This window comes from Emys orbicularis, chromosome 24, assembly GCF_028017835.1.
Source record: "Emys orbicularis isolate rEmyOrb1 chromosome 24, rEmyOrb1.hap1, whole genome shotgun sequence".
Taxonomy (NCBI): domain Eukaryota; kingdom Metazoa; phylum Chordata; order Testudines; family Emydidae; genus Emys; species Emys orbicularis.
The window spans coordinates 2,751,277-2,772,547 of record NC_088706.1 but is presented as its reverse complement, the minus strand read 5'-3'; the positions used below and the strand labels follow the sequence as shown (position 1 = coordinate 2,772,547).

Genomic DNA, 21,271 nt, shown 5'->3' with positions numbered 1-21,271 from the left:
TATCCCTCATTTCCATAAAATACAAGTTTACTCCGAACCTTCATTTGAATAAAGAAAGTTCTGAAAAGAACGTTAGCTATACATTAGATAAATATGTTTAATCAGTCATGCCCCAGCAAAATGGTCTCTTTTCCAGAATAAATTCTACACAGCGTTACTGAAGTTAACCCCATCACTGGATCGCCAGCCAGGCTGCTTCTTTTCAGTTAATCCTATCAAGTCCATTCTCATTCAGCCTTCTCTTCATACTTGGCCAGCTCACAGGTAAGGTTGATCTTTCGATAGTTCCCACTTCTCAAGTGGAACACCTGGTGTCACTGGCTTTTTCTCAGTTGTTGCTACTGCAGATTCTGAGCTAAGGGAGAGACAGAGACTGGCCTTCAGAAACTGTTAGTTTATATAATTAATTCATATTTAACAGCAATACAGGGTTGATTAGTAACATAGAACATTTTAGGGAAACCATTCCCAACCCTAACATCCCCTCTTACTCAAAAGAAGGTACATAGAGACTGCACACTAATTCAGCATTCACTCACTAGCAGCAACACCTACTGAACAGTCAACATCATTTATTGCAGCAGCGATGTGTTATATGGTGGTGCACCAGCCAAATACTGACCAGACTTGACCCTGCTTAGCTTGCAAGATCACAATATCACAGCCAGAAGTTGTATGGCTGCAGATCATAGGATAAATAGGACCTACCTGGCACCTTGAGCGCATGATGCAAGGGATTTCTGCGGAGACATAACAATAATTGGAGGGTAGGACTCCCTGCGTCCATCACGAGTACAGTAGTAGTTATTTGCAAACTTGTGACTGGGACCCAGTGGAAGTTTAGGAGGTGGTTGAGTTCTAAACAGCAAACAATCCAAAGAAAGCATCAGCACACATACCAGGCTAAGCGAGAACTATATTCTCAGTCTTACTCTTGAGTGGAGTATTATGAGAAATAGGCACTGTAGTGTTATGCACAAGACACACTAGCATTATATCTTGAGCCACCTTCCAAGATTTCAGATTGAGCACATAAAGCCTTAGACAGAGTCATGGCTACGAATACAGAACTGGGGCCATGAATTCAGAGCATCTGTTAATGTAAACAAAGGCTCACAGGGCAAAGAATAACAGCCCAATCTCATGTACAGAAACAGAAAACAGGGCAGAGTTCCAAACATGTATGTTCTAATTCCCCTGCAGTATATTAAAAGTTAGGGAAACATCATTGCCCGGTACCAAACTAGGAGAGTAGGGCACCTGCAGAGAGCAAGTAGCCGGTATCTGGACTATGTTAACAAATCTGAGGAAAGAGCAAGCAACAAAAAGGATATCCAGAAAACTCACTCACTCAGCAGACTCCTGTAGTCTTTAAAGGACAATCATTTACACTAAAAACAGAGACACCTCCTTCAAATGAGAATACATCTCTTAATACAACATCATTACTGGGTTCCAACATACAGGTGGAAAACAACAAGTTAATTCCAGTTGCTCGAACAGGAGTATAGCTGCTGCTGAGAAGACAGAAATCAGGAACCAAACCTTTAAAGAACAGAGTGAGAAGAGGCAGAATCCGATATCTTGTACAGTAACTCTTCGCTTAATGTTGTAGTTATGTTCCTGAAAAATGCTATTTTAAGTGAAACAATGTTAAGCAAATCCAATTTCCCCATAAGAATTAATGTAAATGGGGGGGGGGTTAGGTTCCAGGGAAATTTTTTTCACCAGACAAAAGACTATATGTACATACATTAAAACTTATACTGTGTATATGTGTGTAACAATTTAATACTGTACACAGCAATGATGATTGTGAAGCTTAGTTGAGGTGGTGGAGTCAGAGGGTGGAAGAGGGTGGGATATTTCCCACGGAATGCCTTACTGCTAAATGATGAACTAGCACTCGGCTGAGCCCTCAAGGGATGTTGTTAATGTAGCCTTACACTCTACAAGGCAGCACGAATGGAGGGAGGAGACACAGCATGGCAGAGACAGACACACACCATGTGAGAGACGCGCATTGCCCCTTTAAGTACTCTGACCCCAATCTAAGTACATTGCCTTTTTAAGTAGGCCAGCAAGTTGAGACAGCAGCTGCTGCCAGCAAGCTCACTCTGTCCTGAGCCCTGTCGTGTCCCCCCCTGCTCTGTGGAGATGGGGAAAAGGAGCGGGGGACACCCTGACATTAGCACCCCTCTTTCCCTTCTTCCCCCCGCCCCCGCAAGCAGGAGGCTCCCAGGAGCAGCTCCAAGGCAGAGGGCAGGAGCAGCACAGGCAGTGGGAGGAGATACAGCTGAACTGCCAGGCAATTGATAGCCTGCTGGGCAGCTGCCGCACAGGGAACTTAGGGGAGCTGCTGGTCCACCCTGGTTCCAAGCTCCCACCAGTTAGCTCCAATGGGCTGCTCTTTCTGCAAGCAGTGGACAAAGCAGGCGGCTACCAAACGACGTTATACGGGAGCATTACGCAACTTTAAACAAGTATGTTCTCTAATTGATCAGCAATGAAACAACGTTAACTGGGGCCAGTTAAGTGAGGAGTTACTATATTTGGAACACGATCCAGCCTTTCACTTACAGGCTGCCACTCCAAGTTCAAGAACATGGGTAGTGAAGGAACGTTTCCACCTGCATGCAGTTGGCCTTTGGGAGAAATGAACTAGAGGTCTTACTCTCCATTTCCTACCAGGCACAGGTCTACATCCCTATTAACACTAAATGGACCTAAGCAGGGATATCATAGGTGAGGAGCTGATCCTCCCCATGACCCCAAATGTGGTGGTCTGAGCTTCTTTCCTTATCAGATGCTAATCAGCCATTATGTGGGTAACAGACATAACTTTTCCCACCAAGAGCTGTAGAACAGCGAGTTTGCATCCTCTTTTTCTTTTTAAGCAATACAATGGTAAGGCTGTAACTTTAAATACAAAAGTTGGGAAACAAAAAGTTAATACACCTCTACCCCAATATAACGCTGTCCTCGGGAGCCAAAAAATCTTACTGTGTTATAGGTGAAACTGCGTTATATCGAACTTGCTTTGATCCACCAGAGTGCGCAGCCCCGCCCCCCCCCGGAGCGCTGCTTTACCACGTTATATCCGAATTCATGTTATATCGGGCCGCGTTATATCAGGGTAGAGGTGTATTTCCACAGCAATATTAATTCAGCTATGTGTAACAGGATTTTGAGTTCTTTGCAAGGCTAAAAAGTAACTATCATGCAATTATATGCAACAGAGAAAGTTAATGTTGCTATTGAAATCTTAAGTGTGACTGACAAAAGAGAAAAAGTAGGTATTGTTTCTTTAGGAAGTGTAAAGAGGTCTGAAAACCTTGTGGGTTTTCCCCCCCAGCTTTATTATTTACCTTAGAAATACCAGGACTGTCCAGTCTGGTTTTGCACTCCAGAGGTCTCAAACATAGTTCTGAACACTTTTAGTCCCTGATTGGCTGGAGCACAGTCTTAAAAATTCAATATGTTTCTCCAGCATTTTAATTAACTAGAATAATTTATTTTAAAAAAACCCCACAGGTGTAAACTGTTTGAATAAAACTCACTCCCCTTCATGATCAAGTTTTCCTTGCATGGCATTGGATATGATTACCCTATTAGATCCTCAGAGTTTCTCCCCCTCCCTGCCTCCCAAAAAGAGAGACAAAACTTGCATTTCTAATATAAAATAAGCAGAAAGAAACAGAGGGCAGGGAGAAACTTTCAGGTCTTTATGTACTGAACTCAGAAAATAGCACTAAACCATTTTTCTACTTTTGAAGGTCTCCTTTAACTTTTATGATCCTTTACTCTCACAGATCTTGGGAGACAGACCTGTCCTCGCTTACAGACAACCCCCCAACCTAAAGCAAATACTCACCAGCAACCACACATCACTGAACAAAAACACTGACCCAGGAACCTATCCTTGTAACAAAGCCGGATGCCAACTCTGTCCACATATCTATTCAAGTGACATCATCATAGGGCCTAATCACATCAGCCATACCATCAGGGGCTCGTTCACCTGCACATCTACCAATGTGATATATGCCATCATGTGCCAGCAATGCCCCTCTGCCATGTACATTGGCCAAACCGGACAGTCTCTACGCAAAAGAATTAATGGACACAAATCTGACATCAGGAATCATAATACTCAAAAACCAGTGGGAGAACACTTTAACCTGTCTGGCCATTCTATGACAGACCTGCAGGTGGCTATCTTAAAACAGAAAAACTTCAAAAACAGACTCCAACGAGAGACTGCTGAGCTGGAATTGATATGCAAACTAGACACAATCAACACAGGATTAAATAAAGACTGGGAATGGCTGAGCCATTACAAACATTGAATCTATCTCCCCTTGTAAGTATTTTCACACTTGCTTCTTATCAAACTGTCTGTACTGAGCCATCTTGATTATCACTTCAAAAGTTTTTTTTCTCTTACTTAATTGGCCTCTCAGAGTTGGTAAGACAACTCCCACCTGTTCATGCTCTCTGTATGTGTGTGTATATATATCTCCTCAATATATGTTTCACTCTATATGCATCCGAAGAAGTGGGTTGTAGCCCACGAAAGCTTATGCTCTAATAAATTTGTTAGTCTCTAAGGTGCCACAAGTACTCCTGTTCTTTTTGCGGATACAGACTAACACGGCTGCTACTCTGAAACCTTTAACTTTTATGGTTCCTGAGATTTGTATTTAAATTGGTAGCAACAAGTTACTAATAAATATTATGGTAATTTTGTCTAAAGTTTATTTTATCTTCTGCTGTTACATTTAAGGTTCCTATACGTGAAAGATTAGTGAGAACAGTTGTTTTCTCTCTTTTTACGCCAAGCTGCACGTCTGTATTCAACAGCAGTTTGGGTCCAGTTAGGCTTCACCCTTTCCCCTTTGCGGTTGGAGAGTTTCAGCTGCAGTTGGTGAGAAGTGTCACACGTACTAACAGAAGGCGAAGGGCTTGCCTAGGAGCAGTCCAGCTCTGTCCCCATCTCCCCGGATTTACCTCTTGGAGATCTCCGTGTACCGAAGCTGCAGCTTGGCTTGAAGATCCCGCTGTAAAGAAGACGAGAGGGTCTCAGGGAGGTGCCAGCCAGCCCGGGGACAGGGGAGAAGGGGTCACAAGCGCCCGGGCCCAGTGCGGGCAGGAAGCACAGGCTAGTAGGCAGACCTGGGGGAGGGGCCCGCGCTACGCTGGTCCCAGCACGAGGGCGTTGCTAGGCCCCGGGGACCGCGCCACAGGGATTCGGACAGGCCCGCGCGAGTCCCCCCCTTACCCCCGCCGTCCAGTTGCGGAGCCGCTGGATGAAGCGGGTGGCGGACGCCATCTTGGCCGCTGCGAAGGACGCCGCCGCGGTGCTACCTGGGAAGTGGCGCGGCGCTTGTCGGGAACGGAGAAGACGCAAGCGGTGCGCGGCGCACGCCGGGAAGGGGCCAGAGCGCGGTGCACGCTGGGTCTCGCGATAGCTGGGGTTATATAAACGCGCGAGGGGGCCGGGCCCCCCCTCTCCTATCCGCACCCGCAGCAGCCGCCATGGATACGAGCCGCGTGCAGCCCATCAAACTGGCCCGGGTGCGAGCGAGCGGGGCCGGGGCCGGGGCCGTGCGGGGAGGTCGGGCTGGGCCCGAGGGCGAGCGGGGCCGTGCGGGGGGGTCGGGCTGGGCCCGAGGGCGAGCGGGGCCGGGCGGGGGGGTCGGGCTGGGCCCGAGGGCGAGCGGGGCCGGGCCCGAGGGCGAGCGGGGCCGGGCGGGGGGGCCGGGCTGAGACCGAGGGCGAGCGGGCGGGCGGGGTCTCTGCGCCTGGCTGACCCGAGTCTCTCCCCGCAGGTCACCAAGGTGCTGGGCCGGACGGGCTCGCAGGGCCAGTGCACCCAGGTGAGCGACCGGGCGGCGCTGCCCGCCCCGTGACCGGGCTTCCCGGCTGGGCCTCGCTCCGCGGAGCTGGGGACCCCGGGGCTCACCCGGCGCGGGGCTGAGCCGCGGGCGGGCGGGGGGTGATCCAACGCTGCCCTAGCTAGAGCGGTTCAAGAGCGTCCTGGGCTCCCCTCCCCAGTGCGCTGTGACCAGGGCCGGCTCTAACTTTTTTGTTGCCCCAGGCAAAAAAGAAGAGTGCTGCCCCGCCATAACACCCCAGCGCCGCGCCGCCGACACCCCCGCCCCCCCCCCCCCAGCGCCGCGCCGCCCAAACCCCTGCGCCCCCCCCCCCAGCGCCGCACCGGGCCGCCAAAACCCCCGCCCCTCCCGAGTGCCAGGCCGGGCCGCCCAACCCCCCCACCCAGCACCGCACCGGGCCGCCCAAACCCCCGCCCCCCTCGAGCACCGCGCCGGGCTGCCCAACCCCCCCCTGCTCCCCCCCCCCCCCCCACGCCGCGCTGCCAAAACACCCCCCACGCTGCCCGGCCCAAACAAACAAACAAAAACCCCTCGAGCGCTGCCCTGCCGGAAAAAAAAAAATACCGCGAGCGCCCCCCGCCACCCCAACATTGGCCGCCCCTTCTAAGGTGCCGCCCCAAGCGTGTGCTTGGTCGGCTGGTGCCGGCCCTGGCTGTGACTCGCCAGGGGCTTCCAGTGGCGGAGAGTTCTGCAGTTTATTTCTCTCTCTCTTCCTCTCTTCCCCCCCCCCCCAGCATGGAAACGTTTCCTGTTACGGTTTTGATTTGTCCACAGTTTAATTTAATTGCCGGTTCCCTTGTCCCCGTGTTGCGAGACGGGGGAACAGGCGTTCCCCATCTGCCATTTGTAGACAGTCCATTTTTATATCCTCTCATCATAGCGCCTCCTGCTCCTCCCCTGTGACTTCCAGAGTGCACTGAAACTCAGTGGGGCATGTTCGCTGAGGCCTAGGACCCACGAGCTGAGCCGGCATGTCCGAGGGCAAGGGGCCCAGTAAAATGGGTGTTTAGAGCATTTCTGTTCATTCTCTGCTGTGGCTGTCAGGTTCGTGTTGAATTCATGGACGACACCAGTAGATCCATCATCCGGAACGTAAAGGGGCCTGTCCGTGAGGGGGATGTCCTGACGTTGCTGGAATCTGAGCGTGAAGCAAGGCGATTACGCTGATCTGCATGCTGCAACTCGGTAACTCATTTCATTTTCAGGCCGTAATTAAGCCCTTATTGTCTCTGAGATGTTAATCTTCATTGTGAATAAATTAAACACCCAGCCAGAATTTTTTTTTTTAAAGTGAGCTTCTGGTTAAGAAGCCAGAAAATCATTAGTTTGTCTAGGTCTAGAGCATGTGCCTGGGTTCTGAGACCCCTTCTCTGTAGAGTGCTCACGGATGTTTGCTTTGAGGCCATAACAACCATAACACTGAGTATTTGAGTCTTGTGCTTTGTCTTGAAGACATAATAAGGTTAACCCTAAGGTTTGCTCTCTAGGGAGTGGTGCACGTTGCTTTACTGCATATAACTGTGACACGCCATTTGTTGGTCTGCACTCTAGCAGTGTTTACAGTGTGTGAACACAGCTGTGAAGAATTGAGTTAGCAGTCATGAGAATTGACCACAATTTGTCTGTCTACACTAGCTGCAAAATCATAGTTGTTGCTTGTCATCTAACTCAGTTCTTCATAGAACGATGTTTTTCAGAACTGTTCAGATACAGTAACTTTTTGTAGTGTAGACAACAAAACAGATGGAACAATGAGATCCTGGTCCGTGCCTAGGGCTTCGATCCAGGCTGAACTTCAGGCCAAAGAGGAGCCGTATGTAATTGTTATGGAGTGCTCAGGTTCTGCTGGCTGTGGCTTTTCCTATGTGTAAACTGGAGAGCGCAGCCTGTTTCTGTAGTAGAATGTTCTACTTCTGGGGCTCAGGCATGTGTCTGGGCAATTAACTAGCTATTTTGAAAATGGCCCAGAATATTTCCATTTATGTAATGATCTCCTGGCCACAGGAAGCTGTAACTGGTCCTCAAGTTTCGATGAAATACGGTGAGTGAGAGCAGGCAGGTGAAATCCTGAATTCCACTTACTGCAGTGACATGTGCAAATGCCCCATTAACCACGTTAGGGCTGTTTGGCTCCTGAACTAACTATAGGAGCAAAATGAAACTGATTTTTCAGTTATCTCTAGTCCCTCTTCCCCCCGCCTCCCCTCCCAAGTCTTGGAAGATAATGTAAGACTCAGATCTGCATTACACTTTCTTTATAGATGGCAAGCCTGATGCGACGACCATTTCTGATTTCCTGTAATGAAGAGGCGACAGTTCATACCTCCTCTGCTTGACTTAGTGAAGAGGAATGTTGTGTTTCAGAGACTAAAATAAAGGATTTTTTTCCAGTAACATCTTTCCTTTCTTTCCGTTATTTAAGAAACAAATGTTTGCTGAAACTTCATGCTGGAAGCCAGTGCATTTCTAAACATCCTCAGACTTCAGCAGTACCAAGACTGACAATATTCATGAACAAAAAAAGCTTTGAGACCATGGACTGTCAGGCATGAGATAACGAATGCTTTTCAGCTGTAATTAAAGGCTAAAATTATGTCGTGGAAGTCACAAAATCCATGACTTCCAGCGACCTCTGTGACATTGGCTAACCAGCCGCTGCCGGCAGCAGGGGACCCTACAGCAACCCAGCCTCTGCTGGGCAGCTGCGGGTGGCAGGACCCCCCGGCAATTGACCGGCCGTTGGTGACGACCCCTGAGCTGCTCAGCTGCTGCCACTGGCAGGGGTCCCCCCTGCAGCGGCTCAGCTGCTGCAAGCAGCTGCCCCTCCCCAGCCACAGCCACCAGCAGCAGAGGGACCCTGGAGCTGCTCAACGTTGGCAGGGGGTCCTCCGCAGTACCCAGCCCCGCAGGGTGGCAGGGGGACCTCCCAGCCACTGGGCAATGGAGTCCCTGCAGCTCCCAGTTGCTGGGTGGGGGTCAGGGAAGATGCTGGACCCTCCCTCAGGGACAGGTCATGGCTTCTGTGGGATTTTTTTATTACCTGTGACCTGTCCATGACTTACTAAAAAAATACCCATGACACAATTGTAGCTTTAGCCATAATGCCCTTTGGGGGGGAGGGGGGAGGATTGAGGATTAGAGCTGTTTTATGTAGTAGCAGCTAGAAGCCTCAACAAGATCAAAGGCCCATTGTGCTAGGTGCTGCATGTGTACAGAGTGAATGATAGTCCCTGCCTTAAAGCTGCCCTGTGCCGGTCTTAAGCTAAGAGCTTCTGTGTCTGGGTAACTTGCACCAGTTGAACTTTGGGTGTGAGTTAGTTAAACCAGTGCAACTTTCTCAGAGGGACAAAATAAGGGGACTTGGCTAAGGTCACCCCAGCAGAGCAACAGCTGAGCTGGGCCAAGAAGCCCAGGTGTCCTGACTTTCATTTCACTAGCTCTTTCTGCCTCCTGTAGGCTAGGTTACCCCAGAGTTATCAGGACTGGGCCATTTCCCCCCATTCTGGGTACAAATACCTGCATCTTGACTGGCTCATCAAGAGTCTGTGCTTTTCTGGACCTGCCTCTTACAGCCAAAATATGCATGCAGGCCCCCTAACCTCTCACTGAGACTACTGTAGCCTCCCTTCTGGTTTACTTGACAGACATTGCCCCATCCAGTCAATCGCTGTCCTGTTGATCCTATAACCTTCACCCCTCCCCTACATCAAATTCAAGCTGCTTCTGGCACACAAGTCCCTGCTTCCCACCTGCCCAGTCTCTTACTGAGGTGCCTCCATTCATGATGCCCCATTTGTTTATTTTCACAGCCATGGGTGCAGGCTTCCCCTCAGCATAGCCTATGCAGAGAATATCTCCCCTGAGCTGGCCTATCAGGCCCCTCCCTCTTATCTCAAGTCCCTTTTCTACCACAACATCCATAAAGAATGAGTTAGCCATGGCTCCGTCAGTGTATTTGTAATATAAAAACAAATCTCCCCTGGTTGTGCCTACAGCCAATGATCCTCTGCCTGATCTTGTTGCTGTGTCCCCCCCACCCACCCTGTTTTGTCCCCTCCCTGTTATGTGTCACTTAGAGCTGGGGCTTTTGTGGCCTTATGACACGTATCCTGCTTTTGGGCACTTAAGGGGCCCATGTCCTGGTTCTGGGTCCACTCCGATCCACAAAGCTCCCACCCCACACCGTAGGCATGTAACGTCACTTGGCACCCAAGTTTTCAGGGTAAAAGTCCCCTCAGGGCATGTGGGCTGCTGCCTGTTAGCTATCTGAATGCCTAGCCCTTGCCTAAGCAATTCACAAAGCTGGGGAAGACAGACATTCGTCCACCTGTGTTGTGGGCAGGGTCCTGGCCAGTAGGTGTGCTCAGAGACTGCCTATTGGATTGGGTCGAGTTCAAACTCTAGCAGGAGGAGGTGCTGCCACCACATTATAACTGACCCAAGCACTTGCCTGGGATGTGGGAGTCCCAGGTTCACTTCCTCCTGCTGGAAGAGGAGAAAGGCTTCAAAGAGGAGATCTCTGTATGGTCCACTTTGGTCAATTTCATCGTCATAGGATTTTTAAAATAAATTTAACGATTTCAGATATTTAAATCTGAAATTTCACAGTTGTAACTGTAGGAGTCCTGACCCAAAAGTCTCAAGATTATTATAGTCAGGTTGTGGTATTGCCACTCTTACTTCTGTGCTGCCGCCGGCAGCAGTGCTGTCTTCAGAGCTGGGCAGCTGGAGAACGGTGGCTGCTGTCCGGGAGCCCAGCTCTGAAGGCAGCAGCGCAGAAGAGTGGCATGATATGGTATTGCCACCCTTCTGTGCTGCTGCTGGAGGGGTGCTGCCTTCAGAGCTGGGTACCTGGCCAGCAGCTGCTGCCACTCTCCAGCCATCTAGCTCTGAAGGCAGCGGGTGGCAATACTACAACATCCCCCAGCAATAACCTTGCAACCTCCCTTTGGGTCGAGGATGGACACACATACACAGTTTGAGAACTGCTGGTCTCCCCTGTGAACTCTATATAGCATAGAGTAAAAGTACACAAAAGACCAGATTTGACGGCTGTGAATTTGGTAGGGCCCTACTGATAGGTGCAGCGAGTGCTGAGTGCACAAATACCAAAGAGATGATGCTAGCACTTGAGCTGGCCTCCAATGTAACCACGTGGGCCTTAGTCTAACCAGCACATCAGGACGGAGCAAAGGGGCCAGGGATTGCAACTGAGAAATTAATTCATAGATTTTAAAGTCCGACGTGAACATTTTTGCTAGGCTGACCTGCCTAACACAGCTGAATATTTCACCCAGTGATTCCTGCATCCAGCCCACACCTTCTGGAATGCTGAATGGGGGAAGGCAGGCAGAACTGCTTCAGCCAATGCATAATAAACTTGGAAGAAATCAGGTGAAACAACAAGCTGTGGTAGCCAGCTCAGGTCGCCTTGTTCTGTAAAGTTCAGGTTCTGGACACCTCAATTGGAGGCGGCCTTAAATGGTTAAGGGGATGCTGATGGCACCTTGACTTGATTTTAAAATATATTTAACTTTACGTTTTATTTATATTTTAAAAAATAAACAATATTAAAATATTAGCAAACAAAGACACCAGGCAAAAGCATTCTAATGGGTGGTACATACAAAGCGAGTGTAATCAGCTGGGTTTCAGTACTAGAAAGTTGCTGTGAGCATCCCACATCGACTTCACTGTATAGCAGACACAGGCCTGCTGCAATAAGCATGGGAGCCTCAGCCCAGATCCTTAAAGGTATTTAGGCACCTAACTTCCACTGAAATCAATAGGGATTAGATGCCCAAATACCTCCGAGGCTCTGGGCTTTTGCCCATCAGAAGAGCAGTTCTCAGATGCTATAAACTTGGCTCAGACAATAACAACTGGTCTGGGAGAGTCAGGCTAGAACTGCTGGCTCTATACCAGTGGTCCCCAAACTGTGGATTGTGCTCCCCTATGGGGGCGTGGAGAAATGGCCAGGGGCTGCGATGGCGCCCTGCTCTGCCCCCACTCTCAGCCCATGGTCCCCACCCCCAGCCACGACTTGGCTCCCGGCTGGGGTGGGGGGAATGTGGACACATCCCATTACTGGTAAGCGGGAGGGAGAGAGGAAAAGTTTTGAGACCACTGCTCTATACTGATAACATGGAAGCAGTCAGTGGTAACAAACCCAGCTGTAAGCTCTCAAATGCTCCAGCATGGTTGTCCACTAACCCAAGGGCGTGTATGTGTGTCCTGGCCCAGCCTTTGCCGTTCTGAGCTCACATACCTGCTATGTGACGGGAAGGTTTTTCACAGAGCTGCTGGACAGCGTTGCTGTACACGAGAGGAGGCGATCACTTTTTCAAACCCCCTTACATTTTTCATGACCAAATATTCTGATTTTTATAGCTGGCGGGAGGCCCCTCCCACAGTTAGTGAAACCTCACAGTGCAGTTGCTAGTACCATGCCCTGTAAGTGGAGTATGTTCAGCTATGCAGTGCGTTTGACAGGTTCTGAGTCCTTCGAGAAGGGCCGAGTGAAAAATTGGGCTGAAAAGGGGCTAAGGACCAGATCCTCAAATGAATTTAGGTGCCTAACTCCCATAGAAGCCTAAGTGAGCAGGCCCTCTTGGAATCAGGGATACCAGCCCAGCCCATCCCATGCACAAGGGGCACTGGGAGGCCATGGACTATGATGTGTTGGATTGTGAGTGGAAAGGTGCAGTGCTGGTGTGAGGCCCACACAGTGTCTCCTGTGCGGAGATCAAGGGAAAGGAGTGGGTCTCTCCACCTGCTTTTCAGGCTGCTTCCGGAGGGCATAACCAAAGCTCCAGGCTAGAGCTTCTCAATGATTTTCCGCGGCTGGGTCCAGCTCCTGCCCCAGTGAAGGAGGTGGCAGGTCTCTGGGAGTGCCAGCCCTTTGCTCCCCCAGCTACTGGAAACTTCCACTGTAGCGGAGCAGCAGAACCTAAAGCCCAGTTGTGACCTGTCCCAGGAAAGCCCTGCTCTGGTTTAGATATTTGCTGTTACATTCCATGGGTGTGTCGCCCCCCCCACCCCGGCTGCATTCATCCCCATGGACCTATAATCTTAGCTCTTCCCCTCCCCGCACAAGCTTGGCTGCCCTGTCAGCTGCTACTTCCACTTTTCACTCACTTATGTAACCTTCCCAGCTGCCTCTGGCTCCTCCCCACTGGCAGGGCTGGATGGAAGGGTGGGTAAGGGGCAAAAGCTGCCAGATTCTTTAAAAGAGAGGGGGGTGAAGTTCTACAGGGAATTTCCCTGCCTCCCTCCCCCACCCCATTGGAGAAGGGGGCCGGCCCCAAGTGGGAGGAGGCAGTACCAGGTGTGGGAACTCCAAAAAAGCCCCAGCTGACCAGTCTGAGTGGATTCATGGGTATGGGGTTTCCCCACTCTGGCCCAGTCTGGTATTCTAGCCCCCTCCCGAACCAGTGCACTACAGCAAACACAAGAGCTAGTTCCTGCCAAGCTGATTAAACTAGTAATTTAATTTTCCATTGAAACTTTTTAAACTAAAACACATTTTTTCATTAAAAGTGCAGGGTCTCCTACAGAAATGTCAGATTTTTTTGTTGAAAAACTGAATGTCTGAAAACCAAAGTATTTTGATTTGGAAATACTGCCATGGTGCCTCATGGGAGGTGTAGTTCAGGTGCTTCATGTCCCCATTATCCTCTGTGGGCCTGCCTCACCAGATGGACTACATCTCCCATGATGCACCCTGGCCACAGACTTCGCCAAGAGAGGAGGCTGGTGCATCATGGGAGATGTAGTCCAACAAGGGAGCACAGCCTATGTGCTGAGGCACAACTCCAGGAAGAGGTAGCATGATCTCTTGCAGGAATTGAGCGCCAGGTGCAGCCAGAACACAGGGCAGTGAGCAGTAACACAGCCACCTCCCAGAGTTATGTTTCAAATGCTAAATAAAATCCTTTCTATAAAACAGCATCCGTTTCATAAAGTAGCAGAACAACACGCGGTACCAGAAGTGGCCGGAGGGGAGAGCACTGTCTGGAGAACATTTAAAGGCAGCATGTTAAGGAAAGAGGGATTGTTTCAAGCAGCCTTACATCAGAGAAGCTCCCCCCTCTCCCTCCTCCATAAACCCACCTCCTCTGCAACACAGGCAAAAAAAAAAGAAAGGATAGCATAAAGCCCCCACTGGAACTCAGGTTAATGGGGAACATAGAGGAATCCTGGACGAGGTTTAAACATTGTTTGTTCTATACATGATGGCAATAGATGCAGGCTCCTTGAGTGGAAGCCCAGAAAGCAGCCTCATTGCTAACTGTAGCTGGAAGGGAAGCTCTAGATCTTTTTAACAGCTTCTAGCTGTCCCCTGAGGACAGTGAAGATTTTGATAAGGTCTTAGCACAATTTCAGACTCATCGCATTCCTAGAAAGAAGGAAACAATTTTTTTCCACACATAAGTGCAAAAGGAAAACAAAGGCATTGAGGATTACGTCACAGACTTCAAGCATAAGAGCCAGTCTTGCATCTTTGGGCCCCTAAGAGATTCCTTGATTAGAGATAGGCTGCAATGATCTAAAGCTACAGGAATGTCTACTGAGAGACTGACTTAACTTTGGAGAAAGCCATAAACACCTGCAAAGCAACAGAATAGGCAAAATTGTAAATATAGGCTTTAAGCAAAGAGGGTACCAGGGACATCATGCAGGAAGTCACTGCATAGCAGGACAAGGAGACGCACACAAAAAAAGTGATAAACTGACACCAATCAATATAAGAAAGGGCAAAAAAAAAAAAAATTCTGTGGAAGAGCCATTCCAAACAAATGTATGGGATGTGTGGAACCAAACTTGTGTACAAACAATGCCCAGCATTTGGACAGAAGTGCAGTGTGTGTCTCAAGTACAACCATTTTGCTAACCAATGCAGCCAGCAGCAAACGGTGGATGCAATCCAGAAATATGGCGATAGCTCCAGTGAGGAGGCAGTGTATGTTGATACCCTACAGCTGCCAGAAGACAAGAACTGGTTCATCGCTCGTAATACTAATGGCTCACAACTCATATAATGTAGATACAAGATTGACACCAATGTACAACCAGCACAATGGTGGTGAACTTTAAAATATAAGACCCCACTGATGAAACAGGCAAACGTCCAGACAGCTCATGATGGACTCCTGTGGTGGGCTGATGCTGGCTCATTCTCACATGCAAGAAAGAAAAGACTAAGTACACCTTTCCTATAGGACACAGAACACCTATATTGGGCCTGGAATCAGGTCAACAGTTGGGACTAAGATGCAAGCTGATTAATACAGGACACAACTTGTCGCGAGGCAACAAAACTTTAGTAGATACAGATACAGATGTGTTCAAAGGCTTGGGAAAATTGACAGTCATGCATACAATAACTTTGAAGAAGGATGCAAACCCTGTTATACATACAGCCAGGAAGGTACCTGTGGCCCTGAGAGGCAGACTCCAGCAAGAACTGCCATGTCTCCAAGCCATGGAAGTAATAGAAAGGGTTGAGGAACCCACAGACTGGTGATAGTACAAAAGAAATCTGGATCTTTGCGCTTGTGTCTCAAACCCAAGGAATTAAACACTAACATAAGACGAGAGCATTATCACAGACTGACCAAGATGAACTCTTGGGAGAGATGGCGGGTGCCAACATTTTCACCATTCTAGATCTCTTAGAGCTCACGGCTGTGTGCAGTATTTGTAACACTCCTTTTGGCAGATACTGCTTCTAACGTCAACCTTTCGGAATTTGCTCTGTACCTGGAGTATTCAATAGAACAGGGGTGGGCAAACTTTTTGGCCTGAGGGCCACATTGAGGTTGCAAAACTGTATGGAGGGCCGGGTAGGGAAGGCTGTGCCTCCCCAAACAGCCTGGCCCCCGCCCCCTCCCACTTCCCGCCCCCCTCAGAACCCACGACCCATCCAACCCCCCCTGCTCCTTGTCCCCTAACCGCCCCCTCCCAGGACCCCCACCCCTACCTGCCCCCTGGGACCCCACCAAGCCCCCCAGGACCACACCCCTATCCAACCCCCCTGTTCCCTGTCCCCTATCCACACCCCCGCCCCCTGACAGGCCCTCTGGGACTCCCATGCTTATCCAACTCCCTCCCCCCCCACCTCCACCCTTTTCCAACCCCCCGGCCCCGGCCCCCTTATCATGCCGCTCAGAGCAGCATGTCTGGCAGCCGCGCCGCCCGGCCAGAACCAGACACGCTGCCCTGCAGGAGTGCCCAACCCCGCCGCCCAGAGCGCTGCCCGCACGGAGGCATGGCTGCAGGGGAGGGGGGGACAGCAGGGGAGGGTCCGGGGGCTGGCCTTCCCGGCCGGGAGCTCAGGGCGGGGCAGGGCCAGATGTGGCCCGTGGGCCGTAGTTTGCCCACCTCTGCCATAGAACCATGCATGTTTACTGGATGGCACTGAAGGTGTCAAGGTTACATAATGATATTTTCATCTGGGGCACTACAGAACAGGAACACTATGCAAGGCTTGCAACTATTCAGCAGTTTGCCAGGGACAAAGGATTGAAGTTGAACAAAGGAAATTGCCAGTTCATGAAGACAGAACTTCTCTGTACAGGGGAAATCTTGTCAGAAAGTGGTGTCAGGCCTGATCTAGGAAAAGCATCCTTAGGATGCCAAACCCAAAGCAAACGAAAGACTTACAAAGGTTTATAGGTTTGGTGACTTGGCTGGGCAACTTCATAGATAACCTGGCTGATACAACAAAAAATACAAGAAAACTATTACTTAATGATGTGGAATGGAAGTGGACTAGAGTGCATGAAAATGAATACAGCAAACTTGGATATAGAGACATGCAAAAGAAGGGCATGGGAAGCACTCGATTGGCCAGGCATGAATGACGACATCACTGATATGGTAAATACCTGTGCCACATGCCAAACCCATAGGCCAGCCATATCCAAAGAATCACTGTTACATATAGATGTGTCAGCTGGTGTTTGGGACACAGTGGGAGCAGATACCTTTACCCTACTGGACAGAGACTATGTGGCTATATTAGATGCATACTCAAACTACCCAGAGGTAGAAATACTGACGGATGCCACATCCTACCCGGTCATACTGAAACACAAAGCGACTTTTGCCAGATTTGGGATTTCACAAGTAGTGAGGACTGACAATGGACCTCAACTTGTGAGCAGAGACTTCAAGCCTTGTGCAGATGCATATGATTTGAATATACAACTTCTAAATACCTGCAGGATAATGGGCTTGAAAATGGCGCATGAAATTTCAGAGTGTTTAGAATGTGGTAAGTCACCCGTAGAACTTGTGCTAGGATGTCAGGTACGAAATCAACTTCCTCAGCCTAAGATCAAACAGGGTGCAGCTAAAGAACAGAGGCACAAACAGGTGCAGAAGGAACGAGAAAGATGAAGGCATAAAAATGTGCTATTATGACAAAACCGCGGTGCACCCGAGGGAACTACGCCCTGGAGAATCTGTTAACACTTGGAATAATGGTTCGGGGGGGGATAAGGCTGAGGTGATTTGTCCGGTTGCTCCAAGATCACACGAGATCAAAACAAGGATTTTTGTTGAGACAGAGCCATAAGCATCTCTTACTGGTACTGGTGATAAACGTCCCAGATGAGCTACCTCCACATACAGTGCAGAACTTCACAGTAAAACCACCCACACACCAAACTAGGAACATCCTGATAGCAACACTGACACATACCAAAGTGATATCACCTGCTGGGACTACAAGGGATGTGGACCTATCAGACACAAGATCATTGGATACTTGGGTCGGTTATCTGGGAAACACACCACCATAACCACAGGAAACTGATGCTGTTCCAAGACTCCCAGCGGAGGTGAGAACACATTACGACACAATGGTCAAAAAAACCAAAAAGACTCATTGAAAGCTACTGAGCAGCAGCAGAATCACGTCTCACCATTGTATGAACAATGAGGGTATGGTTTTATTTGTATTTTTTTTTTTAAAAGGAAAGATGTGTGGAGTATGCTAATGAAGTTATGCATATGCATGACAAGGGCACAAACCCAGGAAGTGGCAGTCAGACATCTTGCAGGAACTGGGAGCAAGGCAGAGCCAGGGTGCAGGGCAGTGACCAGCAGCCCAGTCACCACCAACAGTTGTTATGTTTCAAACGTGAAATAAGAATTCTTGGTACGACAGGGTGTACGTGTCAGAAAGCAGCAGAACAATACCGCCCGGAGAGGAGAATGGGACCTGAGCAACTACAGCTACAGCTGCATTTCCCAATCAAAACACGTTTTATTTTTGGCCTTTTGTTTTGTTTTCAGCCTCAGGTATTTTGGAATTCAAATTTCCACTGAAAAATTAAAATTTTCTGTGGAAAATTTAGATGCAGATGATTTTTTCCTATTTTTGCTGAAAATTTCCATGATGAAACCCAACTTTTCTACCAGCTCTAGGTCTGATGTTATAAACAGTGCTCATGGCTGCCCCGGGTAGCAGACTTGCCCGGTTTAGCTAGACGAGCATCAAGGTGGGGAGAAGAGAGGAAATGCTGGAAGTGACCCTCTGTTTCACTCTACAGCAGCCCCCGTGACACAGATTAGTGCAAGCTGCTTCCCTTCAGTGGAGATTGGGTTAATTAGGCTGAGAATAGATGCCTGTCACACTTGACAGGAATATAAACACACGGGACCTTAGGGGATGGTACAACATATGGACTGGGCTCGAGTTCTTGGATGTGATGAGATATGGGGGAGTTTCCGTTTTCAGGACTATGAGGAGTGAGTGCCTGGAGAATCCAGCTGCCTGGGATGTGAAGGCTGCTCTAATGCTTCTTCATTAGGTTGCTAGAGCTCTTCAAGGCTATCGGTGGGGTCCCCTGCTGCAGAGAGAGAGAACATCAGTCACTAAACTTTTCTAGGATGCAGAAACAACAGCCTCCTCCTCAGCCCCACTGGTATTCCTGTGTGTGGGACCAAAGGGGAAGCTCCTCTCGATCCAGCCCCTGATGCGCTGTTCAGCTAGGGCAGTGGGAGGACAGGCCCCAGCAGTTCAGTCTGGGGAGCCTGCAAAGCCACGCCTGAGCTCTGCTCAGTAGCCAATTCCTTGTTGATGCCTTATGAGAATTTTTCATCTACATTATGAGTCACCCCTTCTCTTGGGTTGCATCTCTGGGTGAGCCCCTGCGGAGAACGCCAATCACTGCAGAACAGCATGGATAGGGTTAAAAAAAAATCTCTTCCTATTTCATCAGTTCAGCAGAGTGGCTCCTTACCCCTGGCCCAGGGACAGGACACAATGAAAAGTTTGATGCTGCTTCAGAGTCAACTAAGTGCAAAAAAAAAGCATCTGAAAATATATCTGAGTGCATGAAATTACCTCTCTGCTTCCAAACGCAGAGAACTCCCTAATGGCTGAAGCTGTCTGCTTCAAACTTTCACCCAAAATATGCATCCCAGCTAAGAACCACCCGGAGAGATGCCAGCCTAGCTCTTAGTCCTAGTGTGTCAGTGCTGCAGCGCTAGGACATATACTGACAATTCTGGAAGTTCGTCCAACTTTATAATACAATCAACACCAAACAACAGAAAATCACGTACAGTTTAATAATTATTTCAAATATAATAATGTAATTTACTTCCTAGATTCTGCTTTCCTACCATGTATTGTGATTTATATGCATTTGTATGCGTGTGTCATTGGGGCACTAGGTAAAGCTGATGTTCTGATCGAGAGCAATAATTCCTGAGTCTAAAGGCAAGATGGAAAAATAACAACTGCATTTCAGAAGAGCTGAGCACTAGAGAGGAACTTCTGGGATGTTCCTTAGAACTCCACCCCCTCGTCTCTCCACCACCAGGTGGGTTGAGTGACAGCTCACTAAGCCAATGAAACACCAAGTGGGAACTTAGCACAAACTCTCATTGAGGTGGGTGGCACATAGTTCTGAGGCCATTCAGAAAGACGCCTTTTCCGAATTCCCCCTTTCCTGGGTGTCAGAAGCCAGTTTCACATACATTGTAGAGCAGATCACTTGACGATTGCCCTGTTCTGTCAATTCCCTCTGAAGCACCTGGCCACTGTCGGAAGACAGGATACTGGGCTAGATGGACCTTTGGTCTGGCCCAGTATGGCCGTTCTTATGTTCTCATGAATAGTTCTCGCATATATGGGAAATCCCAGCTGTTTTGCCCCCTTAACAATTCCTAATATATTCAGTACAGATTATTCTCCCTCAGCCTGGGCAGGCCGGTCCCCACAGAGCCTACCCTGGAGCTCGGTCTTGCTCAAGGGTTAAACAATTCCAAGGCTGGGGTTTTCCCCACTTCCCTTGGGAGACCTCGCCACTAGCCCTGATGGGAAAGGTTAGTTCCTATCCATCTTAACCTTGCCTTTGTGCAGGTCCATTGGGTGACTTCTTGTTATTCCTCCCCGAGCCCCACCTGGCAAGATCCCTCCCTTTGATAAGCTGGCAGCAGAGAGTTCAATTCCTGAGAGATTTATTTGCAGTCAGTTCACCTTGCTGTTGTCTCAGGTTTTCATAAGCCTCCAGGCTTGGAGAGGGCCGATGCTGGGACCTGTGCTAACCCCCCTGGCCTATCACCCAGTGAGAGTTCAGCAGCCAATTGCATTTAAAAGCCAGCTCGGGAAATGTCCGGACAGTGCTTTCAGCAGGTCCCGGTGAGCACGGTGACCTGTTTCCTGCGCAGTACTTTGGATGGTCTGGATGGGGCCAAAGCTGTCATGATTTCCACTGGGGGAGCCTTCGGTTACTTACGGGTGACTGTGCCTTGGAGTTGTTGAGGTGGGCGTACATCAATACTGCAATGTTGCTGTGACCGGCCTCCAGGGCGATGGCCATGGCATTGTTCCCATCCTAGGGAAGAAAAGGAAAAGGGTTCCTCAGAGAGCTCCCAGCAGGAGACTTGGTGTGACCATTTAAGTAACACAATACTCAATGTTCGGCGCTTCCAACGCCTTGGAACAGGCAGCAAATCACAAGGCCAACAGACAGGGCCTGACAGGCTGGGCAAGTTACTGAACTTCTCTCCCAGGTAAAGGTCCGGGGCTGGAATAAAGGATGGTGTGATGACATAGGAGACAGGTTCTAAATGGGAACTGGCATGGCTTTTAAAAAGCAGGGCCTGCCAGACCCACCTCCCCTCTTGCTTTTGGACTGGCCATGGAGTGCAGGTGTCATAGGGTGAAACCTGCACAGCAATGCTTTCAGTCTGCCGTTGGCCCTCTAGTTGTGGGCTGTTTGTTTGAATGGGTTGGTGTTTCCATGTGCTTCCATGGGGCAGTTCTCTGGCCCGTGTTGTACAAATCAGACTGTGGGCCCTTCTGGCCTTGCAGTCTCAGAATGTCTGGGGCACAGCTGTTCTTTACAATACCT

The 21,271-nt window shown here is 49.3% G+C and overlaps 3 protein-coding genes across 3 annotated transcripts in view; 1 reads left to right on the top strand and 2 right to left on the bottom strand.

Annotated features, from left to right (window-relative positions):
• Positions 1 to 81: 81 nt before the first annotated feature.
• Positions 82 to 5,407, bottom strand: NDUFA7 (NADH:ubiquinone oxidoreductase subunit A7). Its single transcript, XM_065422176.1, has 4 exons — positions 5,282 to 5,407; positions 5,011 to 5,060; positions 709 to 858; positions 82 to 355 (listed from the first exon to the last, which is right to left on the bottom strand). The coding sequence occupies exons 1-4, from the start codon at positions 5,330 to 5,332 to the stop codon at positions 259 to 261; spliced, it is 348 nt and encodes a 115-aa protein (XP_065278248.1). The 5' UTR covers positions 5,333 to 5,407; the 3' UTR covers positions 82 to 258.
• Positions 5,408 to 5,451: 44 nt separating this feature from the next.
• Positions 5,452 to 8,291, top strand: RPS28 (ribosomal protein S28). Its single transcript, XM_065422177.1, has 4 exons — positions 5,452 to 5,577; positions 5,832 to 5,879; positions 6,942 to 7,082; positions 8,159 to 8,291. Exons 1-3 carry the CDS (start codon positions 5,539 to 5,541, stop codon positions 7,062 to 7,064), a joined length of 210 nt encoding a protein of 69 aa, XP_065278249.1. The 5' UTR covers positions 5,452 to 5,538; the 3' UTR covers positions 7,065 to 7,082; positions 8,159 to 8,291.
• A 9,588-nt stretch (positions 8,292 to 17,879) lies between these two features.
• The window catches only part of KANK3 (KN motif and ankyrin repeat domains 3), a 46,331-nt gene continuing 42,939 nt past the window's right edge, over positions 17,880 to 21,271 (bottom strand). Inside the window, exons 10-11 of the mRNA XM_065422074.1 lie at positions 20,654 to 20,752; positions 17,880 to 18,757 (exon numbers count right to left, since the gene is read on the bottom strand). Of these exons, the coding sequence (XP_065278146.1) occupies positions 18,701 to 18,757; positions 20,654 to 20,752 (156 nt within the window). The 3' untranslated portion in view covers positions 17,880 to 18,700. The remainder of the gene's footprint in view (positions 18,758 to 20,653; positions 20,753 to 21,271) is intronic.